The following is a 22,564-nucleotide window of genomic DNA, read 5'->3' as shown; positions in this document are numbered from 1 at the left end:
CTATACACACAGGCTGCTGCTGGGGGCACAGCCAGAGAGTTAAAGCTCCTTGAGGCCTCACCGTGGCGTGAGATCTGTGTGCTGCCCCTGTAACGATGCTGGTTCTGGCGGGACCCCACGGAGAGTGCCAATTCAGGACAAATTGCTTGAAGCAGGGCAGTTACAGCCCAAGGCTGGGGTTTCTGTGCACACCAAGGCAAACCAAACCGGCCAAACAGAGAAGACTTTGGTTTTACCCCACTGGCTAACCACAAGTCACACAAGCAATTCCCTTGGACACTCCAGTTTCCCAGTATCCCCACCAGTGCCCCTCGTTGTGGGGACAAATGGGTATGAAAACCAATTCCCCAGTAAAAGAGAAAAGGTTCTCTCGATCCCAAAGGACCAAGCCCCAGACCCAGGTCAATAAATAAATCAGATCTTACCCACAAATCACGCTGTTGCCAATCCATTAGAATCTAAAATCTAAAGGTTTATTCATAAAAGGAAAAGATAGAGATGAGAGCTAGAATTTGTTAAATGGAATCAATTACATACAGTAATGGCAAAGTTCTTGGTTCAGGCTTGTAGCAGTGATGGAATAAACGGCAGGTTCAAATCCAGTCTCTGGAGAACATCCCCAGCTGGGATGGGTCATTCAGTCCTTGGTTCAAAGCTTCAGTGTAGCAAAGTCCCTCCAGAGGTAGGAAGCAGGACTGAAGACAAGATGGAGGAGCTGCAGCAGCTTTTAATATTCTCTTGCCATGTGGCCTCTCTTTCTTTGTCCCAAGGACAAGCTGCCCAGCACATGGCCTGGAAACACCTCAGCGTTCGGTCCCTAGGCAGGTCCCTGCACACCTGGCTGAGTCCCCAGGCGTGTCTGCCTTCTCTCAATGGGTCAGCTGTACAGCTGATGGTCCTTAATGGGCCATCCAGCAGGCTAGGCAGAGCTGACACCAACTTGTCTGGGGTGTCACCCAGAAGCAGAGCACAAGTTTGAACTACAGTCAGTCTAGAGCCAATACTTATAACTTTAAATACAAAAATGATACATGCCTAGAGACAGCATAATCATAACCAGCAAACCATAACCTCATCTTAGACACCTTATTTGACCCCCTTTATACAAGATTTGGTGCCACTATAGGGCCTTGGTTGCAACAATGATCTATACGTCCCAGATTATGTCAATAACGTCACAGCACCCCTCTGCTAATGACCCTGAGGGCCAGTCAGGCCTCCTGAAATTAATTCAGGGCAGTCCCACGGCCTGGATGCTCTGTACGAGGCCAGACTGGTCCCGTCTGGCCTGGGAATCTATGAATCCACCCGGGGAGGCTTAAAACCGTCCCTAAGGAAGGGAGTGGGGGACCCTACAGTGAGTGAGCCCGGGGAGACACTAGACAAGTCCATCCCCTGGGGCCTCAGTCAGTGTCAGGAATGAGGGGAGAGCAGGTGGGAGAAGGGCGCCTGGCTACGCCCGCCGTGTTGAGCGGAGCCTTGTTGGGGTTCGCAGCCACAGCACAGCATCCCCGACATCTTCATCTGGATGATGAGCAACGGCAAGCGCATCGCCTATGCCCGCATCCCCTCCAAGGACATCCTGTACTCCATCGTGGACGAGGAGACCGGCAAGGACTGTGCCAAAGTGAAGACCGTCTTCCTGAGGGTAACCAGCCTGTGCTTGGATGGGGCCACCACGGCCCATGCAAGACGGGGGGATGGAGAAAGAGACAGGAGGAAGAGGGGCGGGTGAAAAGAGGCAGGGGAGGTGCATAGAGGCTGGGGGAAGGGCAGGAAGGAGCCGAGTGTCAGGTACTGGGGGCTGTTGTAGGTGCGGTACCAGAACCTGAGCTGTAAGCGTGAGAGGCCTCCTGCTAGGTTACACACAACAGGGGTAGGTGGGGAAGACAATGAAAAATGCCAGGTGGCTCTGAGCCCACAGGGCAGGAGGTGGCTGCTGGTTGGACAGCGCGGTGGGTCTGACCCCATAGGGCAGGAGGTGGAGGGTGGGTTGGACAGCGCGGTGGGTCTGACCCCATAGGGCAGGAGGTGGAGGGTGGGTTGGATGGTGCAGTGGGTCTGACCCCATAGGGCAGGAGGTGGAGGGTGGGTTGGATGGTGCAGTGGGTCTGACCCCGTAGGGCAGGAGATGGGTCTGGTCTGGTGTGCCCTATGCCCCAGCTGAAGCTCTCTTCCTGTGCCCAGCTGCCCGGGAAGAGGGGCTTCGGGCCGGCCGGCTGGACGGTGCAGGCCAAGATGGAGATCTACCTGTGGCTGGGCCTCAACAAGCAATGCAAGGACTTCCTGAGTGGCCTGCCCTGCGGCTTTGAGGAGAAGAAAGCCAGCAAGGGCCTCGGCCTCCAGGCCTTCCCACCCATCAGCCTCCTCTACACGAGTAAGAGCTGCCCGCTCTCCCTCTGCTCCCTCGGGTGCTGCTCCTGGGGGCCCGTGCTGGGCGAGGGCTGGCGGCTGCTGCCGGCTGGGCTAGACCCTGGAGTCACTCCCAGGGCCACGCGGGGATTGATGGCAGCCTGGTGTGGGGAGCCGTGCTGCCCCACAGGAAGCCTGCGGGGAGACTGTCCTTCTGGTCCCCTTCCTGCCCCACGTGGCCCGTCCCTTCTGAGCCCATCAGCCATGGGTCAGGAGAGGCCACAGCGCAGGAAATCTGTGCAGTGGAAATCTGCAAGGCAGCCCCAGCGTGCTGCGCGTCCCGCATGCACCACTCCATCCGGAGCAGCCCCAGCCCAGAGACGGAAACCGCCCAGGTCCCGGGGAAGTTTGGAGCCACGTTGTGCATCTCTCCCCGGTGTCCATGCTAATCCCTGCCCCGAATGCCCCGGAGTGTCCTGCTCTGAGCTCCGCGGCTCAGGACATCTCTGGTGCTGCCTGCTACGGGAGTCTCACCCCCTCCTTTCCTCCCAGAGAAGCAGGTGTTCCAGCTCCGAGCCCACATGTACCAGGCCCGGAGCTTGTTCGCCGCAGACAGCAGCGGCCTCTCCGACCCCTTTGCCCGGGTTTTCTTCATCACCCAGGGCCAGTGCACTGAGGTAAGAGACAGGTCCCTAAACCGGGGATGGGGAGGTGGGCGGGTTTGCATCTGAACTCGCTGGGCTGAATTTCTGGGCCGCCAGACTGCAGCAACCCTGGTGGAAGCGGGAGGGGTAATGAAAACACCGCACATCAAGTGCTGCCCGGACGTATAACACGCTGGCAAAGAGCGAGAGGTGCCCCTCTGGGCCTGGCCCACGGCGGGATAATAGTTTACTTAGTGCTGCTAGCTGATGGAGATTCCCTTTTAGCTCAAGCCAGGGAGGGCTGCACTGGGGCTGTAAAGATCAGGGGTTTGAACCCTGCTGGGTGCTGTTGGACATGCACCAAATGACTGATCCTGACAACTCCCCTGGGGGTACCTGTCGTGATCCCCACTTTACATGGAGAGAAACTGATACACGAGCAGACTAAGTGACCTGCCTGAGGTCAGACAGAGAGTCAGTGTCGGAGCTCTGGGGAGCTCCCAGCACTGTGCTTCAGCCACTAGACCTCACTTCTCCTTCACTTGGGGCCTTCACCATGTGGCCAAGGCTCACCCTACACAGGCAAAGCTCTGCTAGCTGGGACGAGATTGCCTCCAGGCTTCCCAGCTCCGGGACCCGCCTTCTCGCCACCATAATTTTAAAGCAGCCATCTTGTATATCCAATGGGTTGGTGTGGGAAGTACCAGGAGAGTCCGTCTGCCCCTCTCCTCCCTCTAACTACAGCCCCGGTGCTATTTCCCCTTCCTGCTCCTCCAGGTGCTCAACGAGACGCTGTGCCCGACCTGGGACCAGCTGCTGGTCTTCGACAACGTGGAGCTCTACGGAGAGGCCCACGAGATGCGGGACGACCCCCCCATTATCGTCATTGAGATCTACGACCAGGACACGGTGGTGAGGGAGCACCCCGGCCCAGCCCGCTGGGAGCACAGTGCCAGGGACTGGGGTGGAGGATTAATCACGGGCACACACCGTGTTGGTGTTGGCTGTGGAGAGCCACTTCTCCCCCGGCACCCTCCCTAACTACCCCCGGGCACCACCTCCCACGCAGAAGGAAGAAGCTGCAGAACACCAGGGCTGGGGCAATTATACAGCCGGTGCTGCTCGTTACAGGCTGTTTCAGTGGCACGGAGAGGCTGAAATTTCCTGCTGATGTGAGAGAGAGCCAGTGACTGTGAGGCCGAAGGCAGGGAGACGGTAGTCAGGCCTTTACCGCTGCACAGCACCTCAATCCCGACCCACAGCCCCCCTGCTGTCTGCTCCTGGCCCCCCGTTCTGCCAATGCCCCTCAATCCCGACCCACAGCCTCCGGCTATCCACTCCTGTCCCCCAGCTCTGCCAATGCCCCTCAATCCCGACCCACAGCCCCCCTGCTGTCTGCTCCTGGCCCCCAGCTCTGCCAATGCCCCTCAATCCCGACCCACACCCCCCCTGCTGTCTGCTCCTGGCCCCCAGCTCTGCCAATGCCCCTCAATCCCGACCCACAGCCTCCGGCTATCCACTCCTGTCCCCCAGCTCTGCCAATGCCCCTCCCTCCTGACCTCAAGCCCCCTGCTATCAACCCCTGTCCCCCAGCTTTGCCGAGGCCCCTCAGTCCCTACCTGCAGCCCCCTGGCTGTTCCAGCACAGGGCTTCCCACACACAGGGGCCAGGGGTCACGATATAATAAGGAGGTGCCAGCCATGAAGTGACCCTGGCATCCACAGACCCCTGGAGAACCGGGCAGAATCTCTTGATTCAGAGAGTCCTGCAGTCTCTTCCTCTCGATCCACTTGCCGATCAGCTTTCCGCCCAAACCTGCCCGCCCAGGCTGGGGGGAGCGATGGGGCTGGGCTGGGGGGTGGGAAGTAGCCTCCTGGAACATGCCCAAGCTCTCTCCCTGCCTTTCCAGGGCAAGGCGGACTTCATGGGCCGCACCTTTGCCAAGCCGGTGGTGAAGATGTCGGACGAGGAGTACGGCCCCCCGCGCTTCCCGCCCCAGCTGGAGTACTACCAGATCTACCGGGGCAACTCCACGGCCGGGGACCTGCTGGCCGCCTTCGAGCTGCTCCAGGTAAGAGCCCAGCCCACGGAGCGAGGTAGCAGATAATTCCACCCTGGGCGAGCCCCCTCCCCACGGCACTGGGAGCTGCGCCGGCAACGTGGGGTGCTGGATGTGGCTCGTGTATCGCCACGGGCGTGAGCTGGAGACGCTCCCAGGAGAGACGGGTGAGCACAGCCCCTACCAACTCAGCCTGCAGGCTCTCCCGGTGGAGGTGCAGCAGTGGGTCTAGGCTAAGTCCTCGCTCAGCAAGTCCCCGCTTCCCGCTGGCTGGGGTGAGGCCTGTGCTGATGAATGGGCCAGCAGGGGGCAGCATGTTGGGGTGGGGTCTGCTCCTGGCATTTCACCCAGTCACCCCTGGACGGACCCCAACGACTTGCGCTTGGCTAGCGCGCCTCCCGGACAGGCAGCCAGCCTGGACTGGGAGACGCCCAGGGAAGGCGAATCCACTCCTTCCCTTGGGTGTTTCTTCCAGTGGTTAATCACCCGCGCTGGTAAAGACGCCCGGTGCTAACACTGCCCGCTGGCCTGCCTCTTGCCAACTCTAGTACACCGGTGCTATCGCGGCAGGTGCCAACGGGCAAGTCTCCTGCAGCTCAAACAGTAGAGTTGCCTCTTTCAGCCATGAGGGTCCCAGGTTTGAGAGCCAGCCGGGGGCCAATCGCCTCTGTTTGGGGGTGCAGCCCTGAGAGTGCATGCCACGCACAGAGGAGCATGTCTCGTAGCACCATGCCGGGGAGCTGCCTGGCAGGGCTTTAGCTGCATGTCTGTCAGGACGGGGTGTCTTGGAGCTGAACCTCATCTCCTCAGTGCTCCTCACTTGGGATGGCTTCAGTCATCTGGGCGTGGAGAAATACACGCTGAGGAGCGAATGCAGGAATGTAAAACCCTCCTGTCCCGACCGGGCACGGGGGAACTGGCAAAGGAGGCGCTGGCTGGATGCTTGTGCGGCGTTTCGATGGAGCGGCTCCTAATCGGTGTTGTGTCTCTTCCAGATCGGCCCGGCTGGCAAGTCGGACCTGCCTCCGATCGATGGGCCGACAGACATGGAGCAGGGTCCCATCCTGCCGGTGCCCTTGGGGATCCGACCTGTGCTGAGTAAATACAGAGTGGAGGTAAGAACCCCGGGGATGCTGCTCATCCACAGGCCCGGCTGCTTCCTGGGTCGCTGGCTTTTGGTGGTTGGGTTCACAATGGTGTCAATAAGCAGCACAAATGGCTACGTCCAAATTGCATGGCAGAGGCAATGTGGGGCTGTTTCAGCTGGGGCTGGGGGTGCTTAGGAGAGCCCATTATAATGTTTGGGGCGTGGTCCAGACTCAGTGCTGGGTACCCTGGCATGGCTGGAGAGCAGGGAAGCTTGCTCCACTGCTGGATGTCAGAAGGGGAGGCTCTCAGCCAGGGCCAGGCAGCCCGGGGGCTGTGATTCCCCAGCCGATATCACACCACAGCCATTTACCATGGGCACTCCGGCCCCTTGCACCAGCTCCCAGTGCCACCTCCAGATGTCAGACACAGGCCGTGGGCGGCTCTCCGCTCCTCACCTCGGCACCTTCCCTTCGGCCCAGATCCTGTTCTGGGGCCTGCGGGACCTGAAGCGGGTGAACCTGGCCCAGGTGGACCGGCCCCGCGTGGACATCGAGTGCGCCGGCAAGGGCGTCCAGTCGGCCCTGATCCAGAACTACAAGAAAAACCCCAACTTCAGCACCCTGGTCAAGTGGTTTGAAGTGGTGAGTCCAGCCTGCTTCGGGGGAGGGGGGATAGCTGAGCCCTGCCTGGCCGGGGAGAGGCCATTCCGACCCCTCCTGGGCAGGGCTAGGGTTGGGAGCCCAGGGGGGTCCAGCAGGAGCAGCTGGTCTGGGTGGGGGAGCTAGTGGCCTTTGCGCTAGCCTGGGATCCAGCTCCTTCCTGAGTTCTTACCCTGACTTGGGCAGCGACTCCCTGGGTGGCCATGGGCAAGTCACTGACCCTCTTTGGCTCAGTTTCCCCACTGGGCCGATAAGGGCTGCGGGGCTCTGTTTGGCAGTGTTGACGCAGCGCCATGTCACAAAGGCACCAACTGGCACTTTGCCTCTATTAACATAGGCCGGTTAGTAGGGCCCCATCCCCTACTCGCGTGATTTGGGGCCCTGCGCTCTCCCCCACTGGAAAGCAATCCCCTTCTCCCCTGCCGAGAGAGGGGCCCAAACCCAGGGGGTCCTTTGAGAGCTGCCCTTCCCCTGCTGGCAGTGAGTCCTGCTTGGCTGGGGAAGGAAACTGAATTAGCATTCACCCTCTGATGGGATCCTGGTCTGAGCCAGGAAGGAGGCTTATCCCCTCCACGAAAATAACCCCTGACCCCCTGCAACGGGGACCATTTCCTTCCAGGATCTCCCAGAGAACGAGCTGCTCCACCCACCCCTGAACATCCGGGTGGTGGACTGCCGGGCCTTTGGCCGGTACACGCTGGTGGGCTCCCACGCCGTCAGCTCCCTGCGGAGGTTCATCCACCGGCCCCCGGACAAGAAATCCCAGCACTGGAACACTGCAGGTACCAGTCGAGGGGCGGACGCCCTGGGCTGCGTGTGGCCCCCAGCCGGCTACCGAGCCGGGCAGGGATGGGCAGAGAGTGATAGACAGGACGACAAGTTGGATATGAGTCAACAGTGTGCCCTTGTTGCCAAGAAGGCCAATGGCATTTTGGGATATATAAGTAGGGGCATTGCCAGCAGATCGAAGGACGTGATCGTTCCCCTCTATTCGACATTTGTGAGGTCTCATCTGGAGTACTGTGTCCAGTTTTGGGCCCCACACTACAAGAAGGATGTGGAAGAATTGGAAAGAGTCCAGCGGAGGGCAACAAACATGGTTAGGGGACTGGAACACATGACTTATGAAGAGAGGCTGAGGGAACTGGGGATGTTTAGTCTTCAGAAGAGAAGAATGAGGGGGGATTTGATAGCTGCTTTCAACTACCTGAAAGGGGGTTCCAAAGAGGATGGCTCTAGACTGTTCTCAGTGGTAGCAGATGACAGAACAAGGAGTTGCAGTAGGGGAGGTTTAGGTTGGATATTAGGAAAAACTTTTTCACTATGAGGGTGGTGAAACACTGGAATGCGTTACCTAGGGAGGTGGTGGAATCTCCTTCCCTAGAAGTTTTTAAGGTCAGGCTTGACAAAGCCCTGGCTGGGATGATTTAGCCGGGGATCGGTCCTGCTTTGAGCAGGGGGTTGGACTAGATGACCTTCTGGGGTCCCTTCCAACCCTGATACTCTATGATTCTATGATTCTATGATGCGGTGTTTCCTGCTCATTAAAGCGTCTAACTGAGCAGAGGGCAGGCCGAGAGCCCGGCAGGGCTCCCGGGTGGGAGCATCGGGTCAGAGCAAGGGACAGGGGGTCGGATGGGTGGGAGATTCACGGGCTTGTTCAGCGGGTTGATATCTACCAAAGGCGTCAGTATCCCTGTGGAACCCACCCAGGCCCCGATCACACAGCCCAGCTCCGGACCGGTGCAGGCCCAGTTCCCTACAGCTGCAGCATCTCCACTCGGCGCCGGGGCAGGGGCCGTGTAGGAAAGCTCCGTGCGTGCCGATGGCACCACGGGAGGAAGAAATAACCCCAGGGATTAGAGGGGCAAAGGCGACCTCTTGCACAGCCACGCAGGCCCCTCCTTAGCGAGGCCACAGTGGCCTCAGCCGAGAGGCCAAGGGGACTGAACTCCTCTCTCGCTTCCTAGCCCCCCTGGGTTGGGATGGGGCAGCATCAGCAGCGGACGACGCCTCCGTCCACACGGCACCTGTGCTGTGGATAGGTAGAAGCCGCCCGTCCCCCAGGCCGTCCCCCCAGCTCCGTGCTCCAGCATGAAATTCTCACTCATCCACGTGTGTGCTAGCTGGTATTGCTGGTGTGAATGCCATCCATGTGGCCCGTCCTCTGACAGCGACTCCGGCTGAGTTGGGTTTTCCTTTGAGGGCAGGTGTTTCCTTTTCTCTGATTCTTGTTTCCGGGACAGTTCCCATTTCTTGTCTCTCTTCCCCATCACCCGCCTCCCTCGCATTCCTGCTTTCTGATCTCTTCGGGTCTCCTCTACACTGGCTCTTCTCTGCCTCTCTCTCTCTCTCTCTCTCTGTCCTCTGTCCAGCTAAACTGCTCAACGGCTATTTGGCCCTGGCAAACAGAGGCCCGTACTATCGCCTCCCAGGTGAAATTGTCATCAGCATGGAGCCGGAGGTGCCCATCAAGAAGATGGAGACCATGGTGAAGTTGGAGGCTGTGAGTATCCGAGCGGCCAAGCTCATTCCATGAGCGGTGTGTTTCTTTCCAATGCTACAGACCGCCAGGGGGTGCTCCACCCAAAGCAGGGGCCACCCATCTGGTGGGACGTGCCACCAAACTGATGCCCTGAGTGAAAGGCGCAGGCTGGCCCCCACGCTGGCCTGGGTGGATGCACACAGTGCTACCTGCAGAGAGAGCCCCCGTTCGGGACTGAGAGCACATAGATATTGGAATTCTGCTTCAAAGAGTAACAGGCCGGCACACACAGCGCAACATGCGTACAAACCAGGCTACCCCACACCAGTGTGCATGAGCAACCCTACAATAACAAACCAGCATGCACAGTCCAGCCCGTATACAAACCAGGGTACCCCTCACCAGTGTGCATGAGCAACCCTACAATAACAAACCGGCATGCACAGTCCAGCCCGTATACAAACCAGGGTACCCCTCACCAGTGTGCATGAGCAACCCTACAATAACAAACCGGCATGCACAGTCCAGCCCGTATACAAACCAGGGTACCCCTCACCAGCAACCCTACAACAACAAACCGGCATGCACAGTCCAGCCCATATACAAACCAGGGTACCCCTCACCAGCAACCCTACAATAACAAACCAGCATGCACAGTCCAGCCCGTATACAAACCAGGGTACCCCTCACCAGCAACCCTACAACAACAAACCGGCATGCACAGTCCAGCCCATATACAAACCAGGGTACCCCTCACCAGCAACCCTACAACAACAAACCGGCATGCACAGTCCAGCCCGTATACAAACCAGGGCACCCCTCACCAGCAACCCTACAATAATAACCTGGCATGCACAGTCCAGCCCATATACAAACCAGGGTACCCCTCACCAGCAACCCTACAACAACAAACCGGCATGCACAGTCCAGCCCATATACAAACCAGGGTACCCCTCACCAGCAACCCTACAATAACAAACCGGCATGCACAGTCCAGCCCGTATACAAACCAGGGTACCCCTCACCAGCAACCCTACAACAACAAACCGGCATGCACAGTCCAACCCGTATACAAACCAGGGTACCCCTCACCAGCAACCCTACAACAACAAACCGGCATGCACAGTCCAGCCCGTATACAAACCAGGGTACCCCTCACCAGCAACCCTACAATAATAACCCGGCATGCACAGTCCAGCCCATATACAAACCAGGGTACCCCTCACCAGCAACCCTACAATAATAACCCGGCATGCACAGTCCAGCCCATATACAAACCAGGGTACCCCTCACCAGCAACCCTACAATAATAACCCGGCATGCACAGTCCAGCCCGTATACAAACCAGGGTACCCCTCACCAGCAACCCTACAATAATAACCCGGCATGCACAGTCCAGCCCGTATACAAACCAGGGTACCCCTCACCAGCAACCCTACAATAATAACCCGGCATGCACAGTCCAGCCCGTATACAAACCAGGGTACCCCTCACCAGCAACCCTACAATAATAACCCGGCATGCACAGTCCAGCCCGTATACAAACCAGGGTACCCCTCACCAGCAACCCTACAATAATAACCCGGCATGCACAGTCCAGCCCGTATACAAACCAGGGTACCCCTCACCAGCAACCCTACAATAATAACCCGGCATGCACAGTCCAGCCCGTATACAAACCAGGGTACCCCCCACCAGCAACCCTACAATAATAACCCGGCATGCACAGTCCAGCCCGTATACAAACCAGGGTACCCCCCACCAGCAACCCTACAATAATAACCCGGCATGCACAGTCCAGCCCGTATACAAACCAGGGTACCCCCCACCAGCAACCCTACAATAATAACCCGGCATGCACAGTCCAGCCCGTATACAAACCAGGGTACCCCCCACCAGCAACCCTACAATAATAACCCGGCATGCACAGTCCAGCCCGTATACAAACCAGGGTACCCCTCACCAGCAACCCTACAATAACAAACCAGCATGCACAGTCCAGCCCATATACAAACCAGGGTACCCCTCACCAGCAACCCTACAATAACAAACCAGCATGCACAGTCCAGCCCATATACAAACCAGGGTACCGCTCACCAGCAACCCTACAATAACAAACCGGCATGCACAGTCCAGCCCATATACAAACCAGGGTACCGCTCACCAGCAACCCTACAATAACAAACCGGCATGCGCAGCTGAAGAAGGGGAAAATGCCTGTATGTGCTCTGTGGATCCAGGCATTTCTCCTGAGCCCATCACCCTGCTATCTAGCACTGTGATATTTAACTGGCAGAGCAGGAGAAGAAGCGTCTCCCAACGGATCATCTTCCAAACTTTCCCTCGAGGTGTCCGTGCCTTTTCAGTTTTATTAATTGCAGTTGTTCATTTCAGAACATCAGACACCTTGTTTGTTTCTTTGGGGGGGGGTGGGTGTCGTGCGTCTCTGTTCCCACCCCATTGTGGGTGGGTGTTGTGCATGTGTGGGCAAAGCACAGAGGTGCGTCCTGGCTCGTTGCTGACGGTATGTTCTCCCCTGTTCCCTCTCCTTCCGGGCGGCAGAACTCCGACGCGGTGGTGAAGGTTGACATGGTAAGTGCTGGGCTTTGCCTTGCCCCTGCCCTCTGCTTGGCTTTGAGCAAGCCACCCTCGGCTTTGCTTGGCCTGCTGCAGAGCCCTCACCGCTGGTGTTGTTATGGGGCTGGCGGGGAAGCTGAGTCAGCTGGCACACACGCTGCATGGGCCTGACCCACAGCCCATTGACGTCAAGGGAGGCCTTCCTGTCTATTCACTGGGCACTGGACCCCACTCCTGTGCACGTCTGTGATGAGCAGCGTCAGTGACAGCTGGAGCCGTGGGGCTAGACCAGTGGTTCTCAACCAGAGGTCCAGGGCCCCCGAGCCGATTTCAGGGGGTCCGCCAAGCAGGACCAGCATTAGACTTGCTTGAGGCGCAGGGCAGAAAGCCGAAGCCCCACCGCATGGGGCTGAAGCCTGAGGCCCTGAGCCCCTGCACCTGGTGTAGCTTTGTGGTGGCCCCTGTGGCGTGGGGCCCCAGGCAACTGCCCTGCTTGTGACCCTCTAACGCCGGCCCTGGATTTTATAGGCAGAAAACCAGTTGTTGTGGCCCAGGGGGACCATGGGGTTTTTATAGCCTGTCAGGGGGGCCTCAGAAAGAAAATGGTTGAGAACCCCTGGGGTAGACGGTGCGGTGAGCCCAGAGCCAGCATGACCCCAATGGATGGGAGCCCCAAGTGGGGTTCTTACGGCCACCAAACCCGCACCCCCCCGCCAGCTCCCAGCGAAGAGCAGACCCTCAGCAGGCTCCGTGACATCAATGGAGCAATCTGGAGTGACGCCGGCTGAGACTCTGGCCCCAGGAGTGCTGCGGGTGGGGTTTTGCCCTTGGCGGGCTGCCTGGGAACAGGGGGCTGGCAATGGATGCTGTTCAGAGCAGCGAGGAGCCCCAACCCAAACCTCTGCTCCCAACACCTCAGACTTTGCCAGTGGGTTCGAGCTCAGGGTTTGACCTCTGCAGCTTTGGGCTCCGCTTTTCCCAGCTGGGCTCTGAGCGGTAGCTAAAATGTCCCAAGACTGGGCTGGCCCTGTGGTCTCCAAGTACAGCACCAAATCTGCCGCTGACTCCCTGTGTGACTGGATGAGTCACTTCACTGCTTTGTGCCTCAGTTTCCCCTACCTGAGCTAACAGTACACAGGGTGGGTTGGGAGGGATCTATTTCCCCATCTTGGCTGCAGGGCTCTTTCAGCCTCTCCCCTCTTCTCTCTCACTCTTTCTCTCCCTCTGTTGTGCTCCTCGCGCCCCGGCAGTCGGAAGAGGAGAAGGAGAAGAAGAAGAAGAAGAAGAAAGGAGGGGGAGAGGAGATAGAGGAAGAGGAGCCGGATGAAAGCATGCTGGATTGGTGGTCCAAGTACTTTGCTTCCATTGAGACTATGAAGGAGGTAGGAGCGGGGCAGGGAGGGAGGGGGCAGGGGGTCCAGCCCATGGGAGAATTCACACTGCCAGGCGCGGCTGAGTGGCTATTTCATCTCCTCAGGTTAACATTCTAGGGCCAGATTCCCCGACAGGCTCCAGTAGCTTGGCTGCTATGTGACACCAGAGCGGAGCCAAGGTCCCGGCAAATCTGGCCCCTAAGCACAAAGGTTGGGCATTTCTGGAGCAGCTCCCAGCAGAGGATATGGACATGCGCATTATCCCTGCAGAAGCATCGAAGCTGACAATGAGATACTGAGCCTTTTGTCTCTAGGTCGCTGATTCTTATCTGCTCTGAGCCCACTCCTCGTTGCGGCATACAGGGGCCTTCAAAGTAAAGGCTCTCCCAGCCAGTAAATGCCTCCAGCATCATGAGCCACCCCAGCATCCAGAACATAACTTAGAGCAGCCTCAAGTCAGCTCTAACTTACACAGGGCTCTGGCCAACTGTCTGGCTGGGCCCAAAGGTCTATGGGATGCTAAGGTGGCTTAAAGCTTCCTTTACTCCTTCGCACATGAGGCAACTCACTTCTCACAACGCCCTCTCCGTTCTCTTCCTGCCTTGTGGGCGTGAGAGAGGAGTTTGCAGCTGGTGTCTCATTTGGGAACAGAAGTAAAACTGAGCTTCTGACTGCTTGTTGTTAGGAAAGATCCATGGGACTTTTTGGTCTGTTTTGTTTACTGCAGTAATGGATGTTAACTATTATTATTTAGTATTTCTATTATTGTACTACCAAGGAGTCTCAGTTATAGACTTTGCCTCCATTGTGCTTGGCGCTGTACAAACCCAGAGAGTCCCTGCCACAAAGAGCTAGACCCCCAGATTTTTGAAAATCTGAATATTTTGCAAGTTCATGTCAAATTTGCTAAATTGCTTTAGTCAGGAAAAAACAAAAATACCCCCCCTCCAACATTTTTAAATCAAAATATTTTGTTCTGACACGTTCTGAGATTTTTTGATTCAAAATGACTTTTCATTGTGAAATATATGTGTTTTATTTAAAAAAAATTAAAAAGCTGAAAGCTTAAAAATTAAACAAACTGTTTTGTTTGATCCAAAATAATAATTTAAAAAAATTTTTGGTTCATTAAAAAAAAAATTTAAAATTTTTCAGAATGGCCAGCGAATTGAAAAATCAGTTTTATTTCACCCAGATCTAGCATCATCCCTAAAGCCTTGGACAAATTCCAGCTTATATTTTGCCTGCATAAACCTCCGCATACAATGTTAGCTGATCTTCACTTCCTGTCCTAAACGGTGACTGTGTGTTGTTATTCAGTCGCTGTGCTTCACCCCAGAGCTGGCTGCATTTCAGGGCTGCTATGTGTCTGTGTTTTCTAGCAGGCTCCGGGCTGAAAGGTATTTGTGGAAATAGAATGTATCGTTCCTGTACCTGCCCTTCTCTGCATCTCACTGCCCGTTTCGTCTCTCTCCAGCAACTCCGGCAGCAGGAAGCGGCTGCAGCAGAAGCTGAGGAGAAGGAGGAACTGGAGATTGCAGAGGGTAAATTTTTGAAAGCCAGCTACCAGAGCGACGCAGAGATCGATAAAACCGGGCTCAGTGCTAAGATCTCTCTCTGGGTTTGGAAAGTTCAGACCAAAATCAGAGCCTCTGCTAAATTCTGTACCTCTGGCTCCAAGCTTGCAGTTTGGGGTCTCCCCACGTATTTCAGTGAGACCAAACCTGACACATGTCGTCTTGCAATGATGGATCACGGCGCAGATGTCTGCCTGGCTTAGATGTGACATGGCAGGGAGACAATGCGGTCTAGTGGTTAGCGTCTAGTCTGAGTCATTGCCTTGCTGTGTGGCCTTGGGAGAGCCACTTAGTCTCTCTGCCCATCCCTTCCTCCCGGGGGTCCTCTGGCTGGTGTGCGGGAAGCACTCGGAGATCTTTGGCTCTATAGAAGTGGAAAGTATTATTCTTAACAATAAGCCAGCGTGCCAGGCTTTCCCAGCCTATCCAGCCCCCACCCCCAGGACAGCCATACCAGAAGCAGGATGGCCAGTTTCTCAACTGTATTATATCCCCTTGGGCCGCACCCTACTCCGTTACGCTGGTGTGACATCATTCCCTTCAGGGAGGCTGTGGGCAACTCACAGGGTAGCGTAGCTTAGGGACTAGCATACAGCAGTGCCTGCCCTGCCAGGCTGCCCCGAGACATGGGCGTGCACGTCTTTAGTGCATGCCACCTGTGGATCTCCAAGCATGTCACACCCCCGAAGGTGTCTGCCCTAACAGTGCACAAATGGGTAAACTGAGGCATGGGGCGATTAAATGACTTTCCCAAGATCACACGGTGAGTCTGTGGATGATGCCAGGAACAGATCCAGGAGCCCTTACGCCCATCCCTGTGCTTTTCCCACTAGGCATTGCTGATCACATCAGTTGCACCCCAGCCATCCCACTCCCCATAGCATTAAGAACCAGCTGGGTGGATCTGGCCCCTCCAGGAGTCGAGCCCTATGGGATCTCACTCACAACTCGGGTGAAGAGCCCAGGGTGGTTGTGATCCCTGCAATTGCTGCTCCAGCCAACTGGTCACACCTATTTGCTAGGTTATTTAATAATATGAAGGTTCTGAGTAACCTGCTGCGAAAGGCAGGCCCCATCCATGTGTCACCGGAGGATTAATTCAGACCAGCAGGAAGAACTAATGCAGCCCACGCTGGCTACGAATGTCCGTGGCCATGTCCAACTGGCCAAGGACGGTCCGGGCTGTGCAGCAAACAGTCGGTACATCGGGAATCCATCAGGCTGAGGAGGGGGCTCCGGGAATGGGGTGTAGGGACTCTCACCTCTGAGTTCTGGGCCCCGGTCAGTTCCCCTTGGACGACTGATGTTTGGGGTTACTGGGTGTCTCTTAGCAGTCCCCTTATAGGGTCTGATCCACTCTCCCTTACTCACGGAACTAATCCCCGCTGGCTTCAGCAGGGCCGCTCATGTGGGTAGGGCTCCAGGGCGGGCCCATAGATGGTACCGCTTAGCTCCCCGCTGGGTGGCTCATCACGCTGCGGGCAGGGTGGCTGGTGAGGAGGAAGCTTGCTGTGCTGCTCCCATCTCTACCTGTTCCCTGGGGAGGAAGCCTGCAGTCATGGGGCCGTCGGCTCTGCACCTCTCACCGTGTGGGGCCAGACCCTCAGCTGCTGGGAGTCAGTATAGCTCCGCTGGCCCCGGTGGGCTGATTTTCACCAGCTGTGGATCTGGCCCGTTGCCATCAGCGGCGATACACTGTTTGCACCTGCTGGGGATGTGGCCTGTTGCATCCAGTGCGATTCAGCTACCATGTGGTTTCTGCCTGTGGCCAACATCTGGGTGAGCGAGGGCCTGGGTGTACCTGGGTGCTGGTCATTGGTGTACTGGGGTGCGTGGAATCAGCAGCCAGTCAGGAGGAGGGGCCTGGTCTCAGCTCAGTCCCTGGGCTCTGCACCATGAGAAGCACCAGGTTGCTCCCTGCAGAACCCCCGGGGCTCAGCCCTGGCTCCCAGTCTCTTCACCCCAGTCGCGAGGTCACTCTGGCTGCTCTTGGCATGGTGTCTCTGGCCTCCCTCCCCTGTCTTTGCCAGCCATTCCCAAGCGGAGCCTGGCCACAGTCAGCTTCCGCCCCGCATGCTCTACCCTCCCTCTTTCATACTGCGCATTTGTCTGTCCCAGTCTGTCTGTTCTCAGCTGCACGGCAAAGAAGCCATGAAAGTTGGCAAGACGGAGACAGCAAAGGAAAAGGAAACCGCCAAAGACTTTGGGCTGGGGCTGGGGGAACCTTAGATCTGGGGAAAGAGTGTCCACAGGTCCCTTTTGAACAAACCTCTGTTGGCTGCCTGGGTAACATACTTGTGTGTCGTGGCTGCTCTGCATAGAGGGTAATAGCTTACTACTGCTGCCACGTAATGGGATTGCTCCTTTAGCTCCAGTGGTCAAGCTCTGTGCTGTAGGCTGAAGATCTAGGCTTCAGACCTGCTGACAACCCATGCTGGGGTTTGTTCCCCATGCTGCAAGGCATCATGGGTGCTGGGCATGGAGACTTACTCTGCTCAAGGGCAGTGGGATGGCAAGACCTATTGCGGTAAATAAGGTGCCCTCGATATTTTTCTTTCAACTGAGACTTAAAACTCCATTCTCCTCTCATTTGTTCCAGTGTAGCAATGGTGACTTCCAGGGAGTTGCCCCTGGATCTCACCCATGTGAGAAGGGAATCCAGCCCTTAGTGAGAACTCCTGAGACCAAAAGGACATTTAACCACTGGTCCGTCAGCAAGTGGGACGTTATGTCCCCGGGCGAGGTTGTGCCGACTGACTTGCTGGGGTGGGGGTTGCCCATGTGAACCATAAGCTTTAGGTTTAACCATTGGCTGTCAGCTTTCATGCCCGCCATGGTTGAGTGTCCTGTGTTCATCCCACCCTCACTCCCATCTCCACCTCCTTCCCCCCCGTCTCTCCCCTTGGACTCAGAAATCAAACTTGATGACTCTCCTATGAAAGGCTCCAAGGGCCAGGCAAAGACCAAGGAGAAGGTCAAGGCGCCCAAAGAGGACAAGAAGAAGAAGCAGCAACAGCCACCTGAGGCTCCTGAGAAGAAGAACAAACAGAAGATTGACGAGCTGAAGGTGAGTGCCAGCCGCTCAGGGGCTAGGGTGAGTGCCAGATCCCAGCCTGGGGAGGGGCTGGTGGCCCATGGGCTCAGCCATTTGTCCTGAAAGTGCTACACCTGGTAAGGCGCAAAGTAATGCACACTAGGAAAAATAATCCCAACTCTACAGACACAATGATGGGTTCTAAATTAGCTGTTACCACCTGAGAAAGGGATCTTGGAGTCACCATCGATAGTTCCATGAAAACTTCCGCTCAATACTCAGCAGCGGTCAGAAAGGTTAACAGAAGGTTAGGAACTGTTAGGAAAGGGATAGAAAAAGAAAAGACAGACACTCTATAAACCCACGGTGCTCCCAGACCTTGAATACTGAGTGCCGTTCTAGTCGCCCCATCTCAAAAAGGATATAGCAGAACTGGAAAGGTTCGGAGAAGGGCCACAAAGATGATCAAGGGTACGGAATGGCTTTCTGACGAGGAAAGACTAAAAAGATTGAGGTCCGTTCCGCTTAGAAAAGTGACGACTAAGGGGGCATGTGATCGAGGGTATGAAATTGTGAGGGATGTGGCAAAGGTGACGAGAGAAGTGTGGTTTATGCTTTCCCACAATACAAAAACCAAGGATCACCCAACGAAATTAATGGGCAGGAGGTTTAAGCAAAGCAGACGAAGTTACTTTTTCCCCACAACACACAACTGACCTGTGGAACTCATTGTCATGGGATGTTGTGAAGGCCAAAAGTATAACTGGGCACAAGAAAGAACTAGATAAGCTCGTGGAGGACAGGTCCATCGATGGCTATTAGCCAAGATCGTCAGGGACGCAACCCCAAGCTTGGGGCAACCCTAAACCTCTGACTGAAGCTGGAAGTACAAGACAGGGGTGGATCACTCCATAAATGGTGTTCTGTACACTCCCCATGGAGCTCTGGTACGGGCCACTGTTGGAGAGAGGACACCTGGCTAGATGGACCATGGTCTGACCCAGTCTGGCCATTCTTATGTTCTTAGGACTGGAAGGGGCTCAGATAATGTGGGGAGGAGGAGATAAGAACCCAAATAGAATAGAGCCCTGTGGTCATTGCCATTGGCGTTTCTCTCGTTATTTGTGCGGTCATGGGGAACCAAGGTTAGTTTCAACATAGGCTGTTTCTCGGGGCTCTGCCATGCCTAGCAGTGAGATGTGCTACACTGCGGCACAGTCTCCCAAGGGAATGGAGACAAACTCCATCACTTGCTCCAGTTACAAAGGGACTGGATAAAGCCCCGGGAAAGGTCCTGCAGGAAGCAGACCTGCATTGGCTACGGGAGGAGCTGGGCTGTAATCTGGCTTTTCCTTCTCTGCTTTCTGCGGCCACGTCTGGCCTTGCAGTTCCCTGGGAAGCTCGGGAGTGGCTCAGTGAGTCATCCCACATGTTGTTGCTGTTGGTTGGGAATTACTAGCATTAGGTGCCCAATCCCCAATGGCATTTAATGGGACATGGGAGCCCACTGCCCTAGGGCGCTCTGGGCTCCCATCCGGGTTGCGGCTGTTGGCACAGGGAATGTGCACCACACGACTTTCCACGCCTCCTTCCTAGGTCTACAACAAAGAACTAGAAATGGAGTTTGACAGCTTCGAAGACTGGCTGCACACATTCAGCCTCTTCCGGGGGAAGATCGGGGACAATGACGAAACCACGACGGAGGAAGAGCGGATAGTGGGCAGGTTCAAGGTGAGTCTGGCCCAGCCGGGATACCCTCCTGCAGGCAGGGAAATGGATCGGATACAATAGAAATCAATTCACAGGGACCCCAACTGAACCCGGCTACAGTGCCTTCAACCCTGCTCCCTTGGCATGTGAGCCCGTTAGACCGAGTAAGCTCTTCTGGGCTGAGGCAGATCAGTACACAGATGGGAGACCTCCAGCGGATGTATCAGCAGGACTATTCTGGGCTCAGAGCTGCTTCTGGAGAGTGCAGGGGTGGAAACACGCAGCCTGCCCTGCCCACCTTCAGGTAACCCTCCCTTGGTCACAACCTGCCTCAGTCAGTCCGTGATGTGTCTCTTTAATTCCTGCAGTATCCACATGAGCTGGTGGCCACATAAAGCCAGTGCCCAGACCCAGAGTGTATCCGTCAGCAAATCCTTCCCTTCCGCAGGCTTCCCAGATTATGGGAAGGGAACTTGTGACTCCTCCATTGGTCTGTTCTCGACTCAGACAGGTAGCCCTGTTGACACCAAAGGGGCTATTAGCTTGTGCAAGACTCACTCGAGCGAGGAAAGGTTTAGGAGATTGGCCACCCACAAAGGTATTTCACACGGGTATTGAATCACAGCCCGTTACAAGCAGGGTTGGTTGGGAAACGGGTTTTCTGTCCTGCCAAAAGTGGTAAGATTTGTTGGGGAGGGGGAGAGGAACTCATCCCCAGTTGGGAGGAAACAACAAATTTTTATTGCAAACCAAAGTTCTGACAAAAAGTGTGTGTCTGGCCAATGGAAATGTTTTGATCTGATGTGTTCAAAATGTTTCATTTTGATATTGGCCCTTTTACATTTTTTTTTTCAAATCAAACTCAATTTTGATACAAGAACATCAAAACTTTTTTGAACTATTTTGTTCTGCAAATATTCAAACGAGACATTTCTGATGGAAAACGATTTCCACAAACGTTTTCCAACCAGTTCCAGTGGCAATTTTCATAATTACTGCCATGAACTTCCATCAGAAGAAACTGGCCGGCAGTTGCCCACCCTGTCTCATATTGTAAGTTCAGGGACATGGAAAGCAGCAGATCCTGTGGTGTCTCCTGGATTCTCTGGCCCATCAGTAGATGTTCTCCTCTCCTTCCATTGCTTTAGGTTTCATGGAGTTCTCAATTGGCGCTTTCACCTGCAGATGCTGAGACTCGGCTTACACTTAAAAGTTATGTCGACATAGCTACCTTGTTCAAGGGTGTGAAAAAACCACACCCTGACCTACATTGCTATGCCAACCTAACCCCCAGAATAAACGCAGCTAGGTCAACGGAAGAGACAGCCTTAGACAGTTCAGCCATCCTGCAGACTTCATTCACTTGGATTTCGTTTTCCTCATTCCGATTCCATAAAACAGGGATACTTGCAAGTTCGGTGAAGCTTCAAAATTTGACCTACCTTGTCACCGTCATAGCTAGAGGCAGGCTATTGGCCGGATTTTCAGTGGTTCAGTGTATCGGCCATTCCCGCGGCCCTCACCCCCGGCCAATCAGACTGTGGACTGTTTTCACAGGACTCACCATCCTTGATGCTATTTTCTCATTTGTTCTCTGAACCCACCTCAGCTTAACTCAGCAGTGTGACGTCTGGAGCTGAGGGCGCCGTGGCTCTGGGTTCACCCTGGGATAAGGGCGATCAGAATGTGGCCCGGAGGGGTGCTTGGTCCTCAGGCTGAATCCCACTTGGGATGTGTTTTTCCTTGCACCAGGGTTCCATGTGTGTTTACAAAGTGCCGCTTCCCGACGACATCACCAAGGAGGCAGGATACGACCCCAACTTCGGCATGTTCCAGGGGATTCCAAACAATGACCCCATCAATGTACTGGTCCGCGTGTACATCGTGAGGGTGAGTGTAACCTGCCGGACAGCCTGGGCTGCATGGTCCAGTCCATGGATGTGTTAAAATCAATGGTTTTAACCTATTCAAAGGAGGAGCGAGTGGGCAAGAGGAGAGGAGGAGGGACGCTCTGTGTCAAAAATGGTATTCCCTGTTTCCAAGTCACTGCCAGCATGTATGAAGATGATATTGAACGCTTAAGGATCAATCTTAACCTATTTATCATTGTGGGGTACATATGCAGCCCACAAAGTGTTAACTGGGCCGCAGGTTGAAACCCACAGTGCCCCCCACAAACCCCTTTGTTCAGCACCCTCCGCCCAGAGACGACCCCCCCCCCCAGAGTGGGACCAGGAGTGGAGAGCAGGGTGTGGGGCGTGGGGCAGGGACCACACGGCAGGGCAGCCAGGAGGCCGGGGCCCGTGGCCTTTGGCATGCAGCTGAGCTAGGCCGCAGCTGTGTGGTAATGGGGCCGCATGCAGCCCTCAGGCCGCGGGTTGAGAACCGCTGCTCTAAAGTGTAGGTAAAAAAGCTGTGTGGTTGTGTGGTCCCAGGGCACTTCTATTTCAGTGACACATGCTGGAAGTGTCATGCTGCCAGTGCTAAAACAATCCTTGGAATTTCGTAATAGCCTAGATGACAGTTTCCTAACTCAAAAAGCGTTTTCACCAACATGGGGGAATTCTGTATTAGACCTTATCCTAACAGATAAAGAGGCACTGACCATAGAACTGAAAATTAATGGAAGGGTAGGTACAAGTGATCATTCTTGATCATAGTTTTAATGTGCAAATAGAATAAAGTCCAAACCAGGGATATATATGCTTGATGCTTTGAAAGGACCAGTTTCACAACACTGAAAAAAAGCATGAGCCAAATCAGTGGGGAGGAAGAATTTAATCAGAAAAATGTGAATGTTAATTGGGAATTGTTTAAGAACACTTTACTAGATACCCAAAAAGCTGTAATTTCACAGTCAATGAAGAAGTCTGTACTGGTTAAAAAACCAACCTAGTTACAGGGTAAGTGAAGACAGCTATAACAAATGGAAAAAATGGGAAGTTGATAGTAATGAATATAAATTGTAACTGTAGATAATTGATAAGGGAAGCAAAGGGACACAA

The 22,564-nt window shown here is 55.2% G+C and overlaps 1 protein-coding gene across 1 annotated transcript in view; it reads left to right on the top strand.

Annotated features, from left to right (window-relative positions):
* OTOF (otoferlin) overlaps positions 1 to 22,564 on the top strand; it is a 204,454-nt gene that overhangs the window by 167,584 nt on the left and 14,306 nt on the right. The window contains exons 22-36 of the mRNA XM_084622582.1: positions 1,496 to 1,648; positions 2,188 to 2,377; positions 2,905 to 3,029; positions 3,774 to 3,908; positions 4,906 to 5,067; positions 6,051 to 6,170; positions 6,624 to 6,785; positions 7,423 to 7,585; positions 9,179 to 9,309; positions 11,851 to 11,880; positions 13,116 to 13,247; positions 14,716 to 14,782; positions 17,728 to 17,882; positions 19,446 to 19,580; positions 21,312 to 21,449. Of these exons, the coding sequence (XP_084478708.1) occupies positions 1,496 to 1,648; positions 2,188 to 2,377; positions 2,905 to 3,029; positions 3,774 to 3,908; positions 4,906 to 5,067; positions 6,051 to 6,170; positions 6,624 to 6,785; positions 7,423 to 7,585; positions 9,179 to 9,309; positions 11,851 to 11,880; positions 13,116 to 13,247; positions 14,716 to 14,782; positions 17,728 to 17,882; positions 19,446 to 19,580; positions 21,312 to 21,449 (1,998 nt within the window). The remainder of the gene's footprint in view (positions 1 to 1,495; positions 1,649 to 2,187; positions 2,378 to 2,904; positions 3,030 to 3,773; positions 3,909 to 4,905; positions 5,068 to 6,050; positions 6,171 to 6,623; positions 6,786 to 7,422; positions 7,586 to 9,178; positions 9,310 to 11,850; positions 11,881 to 13,115; positions 13,248 to 14,715; positions 14,783 to 17,727; positions 17,883 to 19,445; positions 19,581 to 21,311; positions 21,450 to 22,564) is intronic.

The sequence above is a fragment of the Lepidochelys olivacea genome (genome assembly GCF_965140295.1).
Source record: "Lepidochelys olivacea isolate rLepOli2 genome assembly, chromosome: 3".
In the NCBI taxonomy this organism is placed as follows: Eukaryota; Metazoa; Chordata; order Testudines; family Cheloniidae; genus Lepidochelys; species Lepidochelys olivacea.
The sequence above is the reverse complement of the archived record's forward strand: the minus strand, read 5'-3'. Positions and strand labels throughout refer to the sequence as shown.